Here is a 14,185-nt window from a genome sequence, read left to right on the forward strand (position 1 = left end):
GGGGGGGGCATCCGCCCCTGACTGTATATATGGACGCTCCGCCACTAAGTAAGGGGATGTTGGAGAACTGGCTGAAATGAGGCAAGTCATTGGCCTAAGACGAATTTGTGTTACGCTTACCGGTACTCACACTCACTGCTTCCACTTTTCACGGGGCGTGAAGACGCGGTTGGGGTGACAATGTGGTCTATAGCCAGGGGACGGGCCGAGGGTCCCCCAGCAATTACTAAAATTATTACACCTATATATATAGTATACGTGTGCATCGGACAGATCGACAAGTATGCATTGAAAAATGGGCAGATGCACGTTTCGGAGCCTTGGTAAATATTGGGGGGGGGGGGCTTATCATGCATTTGCCCCCTCAACTTTTTCATTGGGGGGCTGAGCCCCCCCAAGCCCCCCCGGTTCCGCCGCCACTGGAAGTGGTGCGGGGAGGTGGTAGTTACTGCAACAGAAATATATTTGACCGGAATCTTGTATTAGTAGATGGTTACATCGTGTTCACATTTTAAGACGTAGCAGACGACGTGTAACACCTCATTATCCAGCGTTAATGTGCGGAAAACTTCAGACCCATAGCAAAACTAGTAAAGAAGTACAGGTGTGAGTACAACCCATTTTGTTTCATTGTAATCGTCGAAAGAGGTAAAGGTCAAGATGCAAATGTAAGAAGCATTGTTCAGTGTGAACCTCATCCAGCAGCAGTACCGTGGCCACAAGCAACATTCTTTGCCGTACTCGTACGTAGGATACATAGTACAGTGCAGGCCTAAGTTAGGGCTTAGGCTAATTTGTAGTGGACGGTCCGGAATTCTGTGTACCTCTCATGTACTATAATGGCATTGTATGCTATGAATGCCATTGTTTTATGTGTTAAGTAATATAATGTAACCTTCGCAATGCAGTAATGATGAACAGAATATTGAATTGAATTTATTTTACATTCCATTATTTTACATTTTGAACAGTTTAGGATAAATATAGACAAAGTGGCTATTGTTACGACTAGTCGTAAGAATAATTCCCGACTACGCATGCGCAGTTGCTATTTTCATGACCAGGAGTACTATTTTTACGACGAGGAGAAACAATAATTTCCGGTTAGGGTAAGGGTTAGGATTGAGGTTTAGGGTTATGTTTATGGTTAGGGTTACCCCTACAGTACTACATGCGCAGTTGCTTTATTTACTTTACTGCGCTTGAATTTGCCTTTGTCGTAAGAATAGTTTATAAATAATTGTTACGACTCGTCGTAAGAATAGCCACGGCCAAATATAGATGGTATCAAATACATTAAACGTAAATATAGAGTATTGAAATAATATATATGTGAGATGGAAGTAGAGGAACCAGAAATAAGTGGATACTTTTCTGGTCTGGTCCCTTTGTTACAAAGAAAGTGCAAAGTACAACACCCACCCCACCACCCCCCCCCCAAAAAAAAAAAACCCCAACAAAGTCAAAATCTTATGAAAAGAGAAAGAAAGAAGTATAAGAGGGAAAAAAAAACAGGAAGTACAACTAAAATGGATTGCTATGCAGTAGGTATTGTTTTAGTTTATTCCTTAAAAGTATTGAGTGTTGGAGAAATTTTAATGACATGATTTAGAGAATTCCAGAAGGGTACACCTGTGCTACGAATTTGAGAATGGTTAAGACTAGTTCTAGAGTAATGATGGTGTAGCATATTCATCGAACGAGTGTTATAAGTGTGATAACTAGAATTGCAAGTATAAAAGTTATTAAAAGCTGGTGGGAGAAGACCATGATGAAATTTGTACATAAATATACCTAGTTGGTACTTGTACAAATCATATAAAGTTAATGTATTGGAGTCTATAACGAGAGGAGCAGTATGCTAGATGTAATGAGTCTGGTTTATATTGCGGATAACACGTTTCTGTAACTTTAATAAACTGTTAAGTAGAGTTGACTGTGTATTGCCCCAGACAAGAAGACTACTGTATAGTTGAGATGGGGAAGCACAAGAGCATTATACAGGGTAAAAAGTGACTTCTTAGGTAAAAAAAAATACATTCAGTAGACCACAGACCTTCAAACTGTGTACAGTACATCTCTCTGTTTGTCCCCATCTCTGTATCACGTCTCTACATTGGTGAAGTCAACAATATACTTTGGTTGATTTATACCATGGTATTCTGTTACCACTTGTATATTGCTAGCTTAAAACACTGAATTACTTCATTGCCAATGAATAGTTTCCCTATTTATTGGTTATATTGGTCTAATGTTGTACACATTTGTGTGTTCATCACTCTTCTGGGGTTAGACATGGATCAAGAAGAGGGTGTGGCAAAGTCTGAGCATGTATAGAGAAACCCTGATCTTAAATTTATGAGGGCTGTCTGTAATAAGGAGATTTGTGTAGATTGCTCTCTGGATCTTTAGTCTTGAAGACTTAAGACAAGAAAATAAAAGCTCTGCCAACTATTCCAGATTTTCAGGACCAAACAACAAACAGAAGGCATCATCCATGATTCCATGAAAGCAGATAAGTTACAAGGTTTTGAGGAAAGTTTTGAAAGTTTCTTGTAAAAGACAGCACACTAACCAGGGTATCCCTCAAAACAAGTGGACAGCTCAACCGGACTCAATCTGAGCCATGTGTTAGATGGTTTTGATATTTAATGCCTGGGGATCGTGTAAAACATTGATGTCTGACAAAGGGCCTGCAAATGGTATCTCACCAGGTCAGAAATTTGTGTTCTACTGTATGGGATGTGAAAAGAGTATTCAGTTTCATTCCATACCCAAAGGAATTGCTTGGAAAGGTTCAGCAGAAATCTGTTGTGCATGTTACATTGTTCTGTTGATCACACAAGAGTGGGACAAATCCAGATATTTGGGTTGCCGGTATTCTGTGATGCAACCGGCCAATTTGGGTGAAAAATTGCCATGGCCATACTTCATACATCATTCTACATCAACTAATTAATGTGAGATAAGTGTACATTTTCCAATTGAAAAAATATTGTGCAGCAAAGCAAACTAGAAGGTTCTTTGGAAAGAGAATGTATTATACAGCCAGCCAAAGAAAGAACATCAACCCATATTAATATTTGTGCTTTTGTCCTTTCTCCAGAGATATGGAAGTTTTGAGGCTTTGTAGTGTTTTATCCAGGCACTGCTATCTCTCTTGGTGGACAAAAGTGGTTCATTCAGCTCCAACGTTGTGTCAGTCATCATCATACCATGAGAGTAGATGCTTGATGCCGTATAATGAGAAATCGCGATGTAACAGGCGACACCAAAACTTAACTATAGTCGACTCTTCCGTAGCAGAATGCGACGAAAGACAAATGGTTAGGAGATATCATTCCCATTACAATCTGCCGCAATCTCTCGAGACCGGGGAAACAACATGTTACAGCTTCTTGAGTCTGGTGTCGACACAGAGAAAGCAGCATCGTAGATTGAGCTTACGTCCAGCTTCGTTGGTGGACGGAGCACCCAAGAAGATGCAGCCGTACTTGAAATTAATGAGACTTGATAAACCTATCGGTATGTGAACTATTTAGGTTTGTCTATGATGTAATAGAAGGAATCACCCCTTTGAATTACTGCAAGATATGCAACTGTATATCTGCAGCCATGGTGTAAACATAAACGTATGAGTGTTTTCAGTTATTGAACTTGTACAGTTCACCATTCTTTTCTTATGATATATGACCAATTCTGTGCTCTTTTAAAGCATGGTGACAGCCTTTTTGTCTCTTCGCTAAGTCGATGACAGAGTAGTTAATTGGAACCAAATCAGTCTGTAAAACTATAATATGCCAACTTTACCAAACTATACCAATGGAAATGGTTATTTTTAGAATGTAATTCCAGGCATCGGCATTATATATCACAAGCTCTTACGAGAATAAAAAAATGGCTCATATGTCCACTTTTTGTGATAATGTCCACAGTATTATGTGTCCACATTATTAATATCAACAGTATTGTGTGAGGTGATGCACATCTCTGTAGTGCTGTACATCCTGCTTTTAAATGTCTTGTACATTATGCAAACACAGTGCATTGTCGTTACGAGACAATTGACGTATTTATTCCATCCTCAGGTAGTTGGCTATTGTACTGGCCAGGTGCGTGGAGTATAGCTCTAGCCGCCCAACCTGGCCAATTCCCTGATCTGTCGCTGCTAGCCTTGTTCGGAGTGGGTGCGTTGATCATGAGAGGCGCTGGCTGTACTATAAACGACATGTGGGACAAAGACTTTGACAAGTCCGTGAGTAATGACTAAATGGTATCAATTGTCCTTTTCTCAATAGTTATGTGGTCAAGAACAAAGCAGAAGAACAAAACTTAACGAATTCCAAATTATTTAATTAAAAGTAATTAATTATCTGGTCGTGCATGTTCTTGTCAAAGTTTTGTAAAAAACTTCCTCAGAATTGCTACTTTTCAAAAATCTCACTCACATTTAGGAGAAAAGAAATGAGGATAAGGTAAGTATGCACTGGAAAGAACAAATTAACCAATTGAGGGAGAAATGATAATGTCCTATGACCAGTCTTTATGAAATGTAACTAGATAAAGGAAGTCCACTACGCTCAGGGAATGACATTAATTTAAATTTCAGTAGATTGCTTATATAATAGATGACACTATTCCTTTCAACGAGACTGTATTCGTATTTGATTTAAGACTTGTCGGTCACTTTTATCACCAGGTGGAACGAACAAAGAATAGGCCTCTCGCTGCTGGAGATATCACTCCATTCCAAGCCTTGGTGTTCCTGGGAGGCCAGCTCTCTCTAGGATTGGCAGTACTTCTCTCCTTAAACTGGTATAGGTAAGTCCATATGAAAGCCTATGACTTATTTTCTGACTTGAATATCCTGGAGACCTTGCCAAACAGTAGTTCCACTTTAGAATGTTGTACTAATTTCTGCAGGTTGTTTGCATGTCCAAACGATTGACCCAGACCTATTTAGGTTTGATATTAACTTGGTTTGATTTTAACTTTGTTGACTTTCTTCCAGATGAGAATATATCAAACTCATGGTCAATATATCCATTCATAGATTTGAGTTTAGATTATACTACAGTGCGATAAGGCTTTCAGTAATACTTACACATGGACCTTCCCCCACCCCCCTCCCCCATCCCCTGCCCACACCAGATGATATTTGCAGTTGATGTGACCTTTCCTCATTGTTTTCATGCATCATACTGTGGATGCTTATCACTTCAAAGATGTGGGTGAAGCTAACAGTAATACTTACACATACATGCACATTGACTCTCTCTTTGCATTGATTTCTCCAGTCCTTACCATGTTATCTCTCCCTCATTGTATTTCAGCGTGATTCTGGGTGCTTCTTCAATGTTATTTGTCGTCACCTACCCTCTGATGAAGAGAATTACATACTGGCCTCAGGCTGTCTTAGGTAATTATAATCTTACCTTTGGAGCCTGCATGAGTAGTGTGAGCCTCAGGCTGTCTTAGGTAATAATAATCTTACCTTTGTAGCCTTCACTAGCTGTGAAGGATTCTGTAGTTTGGGTTGAGTTTGGTACCATACTCAACTGCAGAAGTGATTTAACCATAGTTTGCACAAATTGTTTATTTGAACATTCAATTTTTGGGGAAACTAATGGTCCCACTCACTAGAAACCCCAGTTAATAGCGATATAAGTAAACGCAGTTATATTGATAAAGATTGATGTAAAATATTTCATCGCTCAGTCAAAATAAACTTATTTGTCGTTACCATGAGTTTCCTTTCTCATCTACAACTATTCAGAGATGATCAGAGAGGATTGGATCACAGAACAGAGAACTTGCAACTCTCTGTGTGTTCACTGTATTAAGATCAATGACCCTTTTAACTAATGTTATCTGCTGTAAACATTCATGTTTTCTCTTACTAGGATTAACTTTCAACTGGGGAGCTCTGCTTGGTTGGGCAGCAGTGAAAGGGTCGTGTGACTGGGGTGTTGTGCTCCCACTGTACGTTGCTGGGGTGTCTTGGACCTTGGTGTATGACACCATCTATGGTCATCAGGTGATATAAAACATAGATAAGCTACAAATTGAGTGACCATTTATGAATCATCAGTACTTGCCTCAACATGCTAAACATTGCTTAGACTCTTTGAAAGAACTTTCCTGAATGTTCTTGGCCCTCTAAAGATATTCTTACGGAACTTAGACATTGAGGAGTGCAAATAGGAGGCAGTGCCTTGAGAGCGGATCTTCAATCCTCTTAAGTCTGAGCATGGCTATAATAATAATAATAAGTAATATTTATATAGCGCATAATCAGCAAAGCTGCTCAAAGTGCTTTACAAATGTAAAACCTAAAAACAAGTAGTAACAAAAACCAAAATATTAAATATATAGAACCAATAAGGCATAAAATGTAAAAGCCTAAAGCAACAATATTAAAAACACCCGTACTAAACGATAATCAAAAAAATATATAAAAACATTTACTAAACCTGAACGCATATAGTCCAAAACAAATTCAGAAGTATGTAAATAGTAAAATAAAAAACAATTAAAAATTGCACAAAAGATTAAATCACAGTCAATGTTTGAGAAACTATAGTACAGTAAGACAATTATTGTAAAAGCCTAAAACAGATAGTAATAAACACCCAATTCTAAACGATAATAAATAGGAACCCTAAACGCTATGCCAATGTTGGACTTTCTAGCATATTTGAGGGCGTTATTGATAACCTTTAAAGTAATAGTGAACCCTGAACAGACCTTTAAAGGAGCTAGTTTGGGTAGTATCTCTCCAAGTAGAGCTCTTTTCTATACTTACAAATTACATCACATGTGATACAATGTTACACTGCAGTCACCAGACACAATATTAGTCAATCTGCTAGCACACAGCTAAAATAAATAGACACACACCATTGACACCAAATGGTATTCTTTATACATGTGCTATAATATTGTGCTTAATACATTGTGTTCATTATATCTATATGACAATATCTATTGGCTTAACTGGTAGCATGCAAAGCATGTTTTTCATCAGAGAGACAGAGAATGGATAGTGTCTTGAAGGGTACTTTCCTTCAGGAAAACTTAAGAAACTGTCCTAAGGGCAAGCTGAAGCTTTCTCTTTGTGTTTGTGCAAGTTGTACTTTCAATTGCTTGGAAATGTACGATTGTGCTTTACTTCCATAGGTGTAGGAGCCTAATTTGATTTGGGGGGGGGGGGGCTGTAACGACTTGCCCGAAAAATATAACCAAAATTTTTCACTTGGTTATTACATCACATGCCATTTAACATACAATCATTTTCCGTGTTATTACCCTTCCATATTGGTAAGAATTATTGGGGAAGTCATAACAATAATAATGATAATAAAAATATAAGTTTAACCATTTGAAAAACACATTGCAAATTTTTTTTTTTCAGTAGCTGCCCAAAAACTTCTCAGCATATTGCCCGAACTTTCACAAAAATTTTGGTTGGGGGGGGGGGCTGCAGCCCCCCGCCTCCTACGCCTATGATTACTTCGCAAGTCAAAAGATCGTTCTTTGGCATAAAATGGATGTGTTTGGTAACGAAACATCTTTTCTTTATTGTCGTTTAGGATAAAGATGATGATCTGATGATTGGCCTCAAATCGACCTCCATCCTTCTCGGTGACAGAACCAAGATATGGCTGACCGGCTTTAGCTTCACCATGGTCAGCAGTCTAGTCCTGACTGGGTACATGTCAGACCAAACAGTCCCGTACTACATCGCCACAGCACTGATAGCTGCACATCTGGGTGTTCAGGTTAGAGATTAAAATAGAATACTTATCAGAGTCCATCTCAGGAAATTAGTTTCTTCTATGACAGGCTATGAGCTACCAGGTCAATTAGGCTACTAATTAGAAACTAATCAGACCATCGAGGCCAGTGAAGAAAATGGAATTAAAACTGACCCAGCTTGAAGTATTTAATGGTGCTAGGCAGATAACGGACGACCTTGACTCATCTAGATAAAGTAGGACATTCAATTCCTCCGTTTGTAATTAACGGTTTTCAAGAAGAAAACAAAAGGTGTGACTCATATTAATCTTCTTCCACAAACTTTTCGACTCGGCAAGTCTAATATTAGGTGATAGCCACCAGGGTTGTCTATAAAAAGGGAAAAGGACTTTATTGTACGTCCATTCTCAAAGTCATTATTTTCGTCTAATTTTTGTCGTTTCCTTTCAGATTGGAACTCTCAATATCAACGATCCCGAAGATTGCTGGAAAAAGTTTCGTTCAAACAACCGAGTCGGTGCTATCCTGTTTGCCGGAATCGTTGCTGGTAGTTTGGCTAAGGTAGCACTTGACAAACAGCCAAAGGTGGAGAGAGAGCCGATGCAAATGAATGAGGAAACCCAGTAGGGGCAAGGACATCCTTAAATAGATTAAAAGGACATCCTTAAATAGATTAACACTTGGCTGTTCCGGTCAGGTATTTATCAGAGACAATAAACTTTCATATTCCCCAATTCATCATTCTTGATTTGGAAATGATCAAAGGTCATCAGTAGTGACCCTGATTCGGCTCAAACGTCATTAAGCTTCTGACTGCTACCATTAATTAAATTAAGGGGGGGGGGGGTTTAAGAACCTTAAGTGGAGTAATATGATTGGACGAACAATTTAACAATATAGAGGAGAGACTTTGAAGAGACGAGATATGGTTAGTTAGTTTCAGCTGTTAATATATTATTAATAAATCTATTGATTTCTCTTTAAATTATTAATATTGATTATGTTATTGGAAGCATCAACGATGCACAAATATCTGTCACATTACACAACATGGATTATTATCATAAGACAAAGAAGGTGGGATCATGTAAGGTCACTTTAAATATCAATATTATTAAGATGAAGACAAAACAATTAAACTGAATAAATTAAAGATTTAATCTTTCTATCAGCGATGCAACCAAAATATTGTTTACTTTCCGTTTTCTTTCTACTCTCAGTTGAATACTATGATTTTCCGACAGTTCCTTCCTTTGTTGTACACAGCCTCTTTTGTTTTAGTTACATCATTACAAAGAGTTAATGATGTTTCGTTTAATAAAAAAAATGCTTCAAAGGATATTAAAAGAGTTGCTAGCTAAAATACTGTTTTACACATCGACAAAGCAATTTTTAAAATCTGCTTTGAATTTATGATTATCCCTACTAAACAATATGTAACTTTCAGTTTTAGACTGAAGGCTGCGAGCATCTCAATAACACCAGTTAAGGTGAACTCGGTTATTATTACTTCCAATAGCTGTTTGTTATTGGTGGTGATTCACTGTTTAGGCACGAACAAATTTGATGATGGTAAAAAGGCATTTATGTTGAAGAAAAGAGTGAAGGCAATTCAAGTATTACTTGTGGGCAATTGGGAGGTACCATATCATCTGTTTACCAACACTCTCTTGAAATTATTAAACAACCAGGCACTTGGATCAGCAGAATTCCTCACTTGCCCTTGTAAAAGCTTAAAGACCACACTTCTCGTTGTAACAGAACTGGTGGAAGATGTGTAAAATACAAGCATACTTTATTATTGTTGTATATACATAACCCATTTGCATGTAAGTATATAACTTTGCATAGATTTTATCAGTTTCAAACCAGTCTTTGAGACTTCAATGGAGATAAAGGATTTGACTCTTTAACCGATATACTATGGAACCAATTTGTTACAGTTTGGGGTTACCCCAATACAATATTTTCATTACCTAGTTGATGCAATACACACTGAATTGATACTTGTAAACCATAAAAAGTTAAACATGATTTTGTTAAAATTTCAAATACAAGTTACTTACCCATGTTACTAAGGGCTTTGATTAAAAGAAATATTAATCCAAAAACAGAATAAGCATAGTTATTACTACTGGCAGTGCCTTTAACCGATAAAGTATGGAACCAATTGTTACCAGGTTGGGTTACCCCAATACGATATTAGCATCTCCTAGTCGATTCAGAACACACTGAATTGAAACTTTTTAAATCAGAAAAATTTAAACATGATTTTTTTTTTAGTCGGAAAAATTTAAACATAATTTTGCTAAAATTTCAAATACAAGTACTCATCTTACTGAGGGCTATGTTTAAAGAACTATTAATCCGAAAAAGAATAAGCATAGTTAATACTACTGAGGTATTCATATTGTAAGTTCAGGACTTAACTTGTGAGCTATAGGCAAGGAATCATACAGCACAATTGCCCTAAAACACATAGGCAGTCCATAGGTTAACAAAAAGCAATGACTTAGTTAATAATAGGTTACAAAAATAAATCTTCTGTAAATCCAACCGCCACCACCTTGCAACACATGGTAACGTTCAAGTACATTTTATACCGTGGTGATTTTTACGATACAACTGTTTCAGATTCCATCCTCGTCACTTACATGAATACTTTTAACCACTAATAAACTGGTGGTACTGCTCAGGCAGCAAAAAATGAATAATCTCTTATACTTCTAATTTACAACGATGAAATACTTCTCATGGAATGGAAGGAAATTGCATAGGAAACTCAATGGGCACAGTGACCTCTCACTGGCTTGAACGTTCATTCCTCTGGGGTTAAAAGGAAACAGACTCATCCACACTGCTGCTTTCTACAGCATATCATCCAAAGGGTTATATACTGACTAGACGAAACCATTGGTTCAAAAAGATATCAGGTGTCTGTGTCCAGACACAATTGTCTTTCCTGTGTTTAGCAGCTGCTGAAATCTCTTCACATTTAGTTATGTAATTTGGCCATCTATTAAACTAACTGTCTAGCTGAATATTGGCCCGGGGCAGGCTGTCATAACTTCTCCACAAAGATTCCTGGGAACAACCCTGTCTTGCCAGTTCTGTGTGAGGTTCCTTTGTACCAGCCATCTTCTCTCTTTTTATGTACAAAGATGGTATCTCCAAGGTTAAGCGCTAGCTCCACATCGCTGTGAGCCGGGTAAGAGTCCACGACACGATACCTGTTTGAAATCAACAGACAGGATAATATTATAAAAAGCTGCACATGAAATACCAGAGTTATTATGGAAAGTTTCTGGTCTGCCATTGTACTCGTAGTTCCCTATGAATAAGATATTCCTTTAAACCAACTGTGGGTCGAGAAGAATCCTTGCCGGGTCACCAGCTTTTCCCCCAGATCAAAATATTCATTGACAGTTTTGGGAGTATGCCGACAATGATCAAGATGGTCAAAACTAACTTCCATTTTACTTTTTATTTATATTTAGGTTTACAGTCTTGTTCAGGGCCAAGGCCCTCTCACACGACTTTACAAATTAACTTTAGTCATTGGTAACTTGTCACACCTACACACCAAAGTGTGCACAATTCAATCAATCTGTCCTGGGGCACCACAGTGCGCCACAACGTGTCCCCCGGGGGACTTCCCATAGGGTGCAGCCACAAACCGGCGCACACAACTATATTTACAAGTTACCTCGCAAGTCCCCATTTATACACCTGGGTGAAGAGAGAGAGTGTAGATAAAGCGCCTTGCCCTAGGACACAATGCAATGATCTGGCCAGGACTTGAACCTGTAATCCTTAGATCACAAGTTCACTGCCTTAACCACAACGCTCTCATGCTTTCATGCCTTCCGAGCATCCATTCCAAGGGGTGGGGGGTCTGGAAGATCTTGGGTCATTGGCTTAAAGGTTTAAATGAAGATATGTTACACTTGATACCTTTCCCTGGCAAGCGGAACAGTTTTGGGTGGTCCTTCCTCTTCCATATTACTGGCCACACCGTTGCCCCCTGTAGCACCATAAATGGGGGGATCTCCTGCTATAGGTGGGTTGTTTCTTATTGGTGGAGGTGGAACCTGGCAAGCCTGTTGTTGTGTTTGATCAGAGCTGGTGGATTTTCTTCTCGTCTTCCCTCTGCTCTCCTTCTGGAAGAGTCAATAATATCGAAATCAAGAATATTAAAAGCACTTTTCTAACATCGAGTCATATCTGTGTCCATACAGCACTTGCCTGCACCTCTACTTTTCTTGGTAAGTAGCTTCCACAGCTTATCACCTCAGTTACAACAACTATTTCTGTGGCGAGCAACGATCAAAGTTGCTTTTTCTCCTACTCCCACCCCCACCTCCCCCCACAGCAATTGAATTTACACTCAAGTTACCTGTCCCAAAGCTCAACAAGAATGGAATAATAAGGACAATTGCAATACCTATTCCCGATCATTAAGCACAGTGGAACCTTCCAATTTAATAATTGTCTATGCTGACTGGTTGTGCATGTTCTTTTTCCTAGCATCAGGGAGGCTGAACATCCAAGGTCAAACATGGCTGGGCGGGGATACAACATGGGCAGATTACTTCCTTTCATTGGACGAGCAGAATGATAAAGTTACCGACAAACACCCTGTTTGTTACACACTATCTACAATGCTGGTTAAGAGTGATATGCATATTCATAAATTGGATTATTTCTCGATACTGATTTGCCTCTCAACGTACTCTGATGCAGTGAAACTGAGGCATTGAAGGCAATGTCCAGGACGACATGATTTAAGTGAAAAGAAAAGTATATCCTGAATAAATAGAATGGTGCCTCAAACTTCAGAAACGGTGGTAAATACACTGGTGAGTAAAATAACGTAAGTCTCAAGGTGCAACCACGCCGCTCATTAGGTAACGCTGTTTCTCTCAAAGTCGAGAACTCGATCAATTAACGAATGAAGCTTAAGAAGGGCCGTGAAGCGTTAATGAATGATGAACAACTAAGTCTACTGGTCTGATAACATGGATGGTACTGTGATGACTGATAAGCTTCATGCAAAAATAACCAATGTTCAGAAGACCTCATGGATAATGTTACCACCATCACTCCACCACGCAGGAAGCTGAACTGAATTTTGATGACATCATGACGCATGAACAAGTATGCACACAAAGAAACTACTACAATGATCTAACGTGTGTGAGCATGCTGCTGCTGTATAAAATTATGATTCAAAATTATGATTAAAAAATTATAATAATCTGTTAGTTTGATTAATATATGGTTTGACATACAGGATCAGAGGTCCATGAAACCCCTCTTTTTCAGGATTGGGTGGATTTTAACTCAGGCTGAAATTTATTTAGCTGTGAAGGAGTCATACTGTTTCCCCTTCACTAGTTATTCTAACTACGATATGGACTTGAGAGTGCAGAATCAGAAAATGCTATTTCAGAGGCAATTCTAATATCTAGGAAAGCTGCTAATGGTAACATGTTAGATGGTCTACATGTTTGAGTTATAGTATAGGAACACTGACGACAAAACTAAGCATCTGTTTAGTGTCAGAATAATATCTAAATTGTTAGAACTTTAAAAAAAAAAACTTTTGTTAACACCTAACACATCTGTCTTTGAAATATAGCCTACTTTGGTGATTTTCTTATTCCTTGTCCAGTAAACTTGTCCAGTGAAAACTACCTAAGTAGTAATGGTTCATTACTGCAATGCTATTGTCAATGAACTTACGAGAAATATAATGTGACAAATGAAAGTGTCCAATGTGTCCATTAATACCCCCCCCCCCCAGCACCCAAAACTCAACCCCAAACCTCTTAGCACAGTACGATCAAAGAGCTTTAGCTTTTCATTTAATGTAAAAGAAAGATGAATAGATGAGATCAAATAAATGGTGACTTCTTTCCTGGTTTTCCTTGAGAATGATACTAACATGGAAGAGGATGGAGTTTGTTTTTTCTAGAGACAAACTACAGACTACCCTGGTGTGGTACAATGATAGGACTCCCTCCCCACTGTCATTTACAAAGGTAGCTGGCCAAGTATTTTTTATCTTTACAAGTTATTTTGCATGTCAATCTCAAGTTTGTGTAAGGTCTGCAGTACCAAACTCAATCCTGCTATCAACAATACTTCAGGTCCTCTGTTACACTTTTTGTCAACGCAGACTTTTTTCCCCTACATATTTTGTTCTAGTTTATTCTCTCTCACTCAGAATTTGTGAAAAGCTTTTCTACTTGCTAGCCTATTTGATAATTACAAATCAGGTCACACCATGACAGAAGGAATGTCGGGTGATTATATTTTACGAGTGGAAGCAGATCACTAACTATTCAGCCCGTTCTGTTATAATTCGACTGTAACTCGCCAAGTTTTATTCACAGTGTGAATTAAATTGTTAATTAGAAAGCAT

At 38.3% G+C, this 14,185-nt stretch overlaps 2 protein-coding genes across 6 annotated transcripts in view; one reads left to right on the plus strand and one right to left on the minus strand.

Moving 5' to 3' along the window:
• Positions 1–427: 427 nt before the first annotated feature.
• LOC139979509 (4-hydroxybenzoate polyprenyltransferase, mitochondrial-like) lies at positions 428–9,062 on the plus strand. Of its 4 annotated transcripts, none has more exons than XM_071990381.1 (8): positions 428–606; positions 3,107–3,525; positions 4,089–4,255; positions 4,700–4,821; positions 5,334–5,419; positions 5,904–6,037; positions 7,593–7,781; positions 8,209–9,062. In XM_071990381.1, exons 1-8 carry the CDS (start codon positions 557–559, stop codon positions 8,383–8,385), a joined length of 1,344 nt encoding a protein of 447 aa, XP_071846482.1. In that variant the 5' UTR covers positions 428–556; the 3' UTR covers positions 8,386–9,062. The 4 variants fall into 4 exon arrangements, with proteins under 4 accessions (XP_071846482.1, XP_071846483.1, XP_071846484.1 ...); XM_071990382.1 differs by having other exon boundaries at positions 477–875; XM_071990383.1 differs by having other exon boundaries at positions 477–847.
• LOC139979508 (E3 ubiquitin-protein ligase SH3RF1-like) overlaps positions 8,692–14,185 on the minus strand; it is a 37,442-nt gene continuing 31,948 nt past the window's right edge. For both annotated transcript variants that reach the window (XM_071990380.1, XM_071990379.1), the window contains exons 11-12: positions 11,713–11,918; positions 8,692–10,988 (exon numbers count right to left, since the gene is read on the minus strand). In XM_071990380.1, the coding sequence (XP_071846481.1) occupies positions 10,820–10,988; positions 11,713–11,918 (375 nt within the window). In that variant the 3' untranslated portion in view covers positions 8,692–10,819. The remainder of the gene's footprint in view (positions 10,989–11,712; positions 11,919–14,185) is intronic.

This window comes from Apostichopus japonicus, chromosome 14 (assembly GCF_037975245.1).
Source record: "Apostichopus japonicus isolate 1M-3 chromosome 14, ASM3797524v1, whole genome shotgun sequence".
NCBI lineage: Eukaryota > Metazoa > Echinodermata > Holothuroidea > Aspidochirotida > Stichopodidae > Apostichopus > Apostichopus japonicus.

What these genes read in the sequence shown, in the direction of transcription:
- LOC139979509 (XM_071990381.1), top strand. Translation starts at nt 557, where the DNA reads ATGTGCGGAAAACTTCAGACCCATAGCAAAACTAGTAAAGAAGTACAG. An exon ending in GAGACTTGATAAACCTATCG is followed by an intron (nt 3,526 to 4,088) that starts GTATGTGAACTA and finishes TTCCATCCTCAG; the next exon opens with GTAGTTGGCTATTGTACTGG. An exon ending in CTCTCCTTAAACTGGTATAG is followed by an intron (nt 4,822 to 5,333) that starts GTAAGTCCATAT and finishes ATTGTATTTCAG; the next exon opens with CGTGATTCTGGGTGCTTCTT.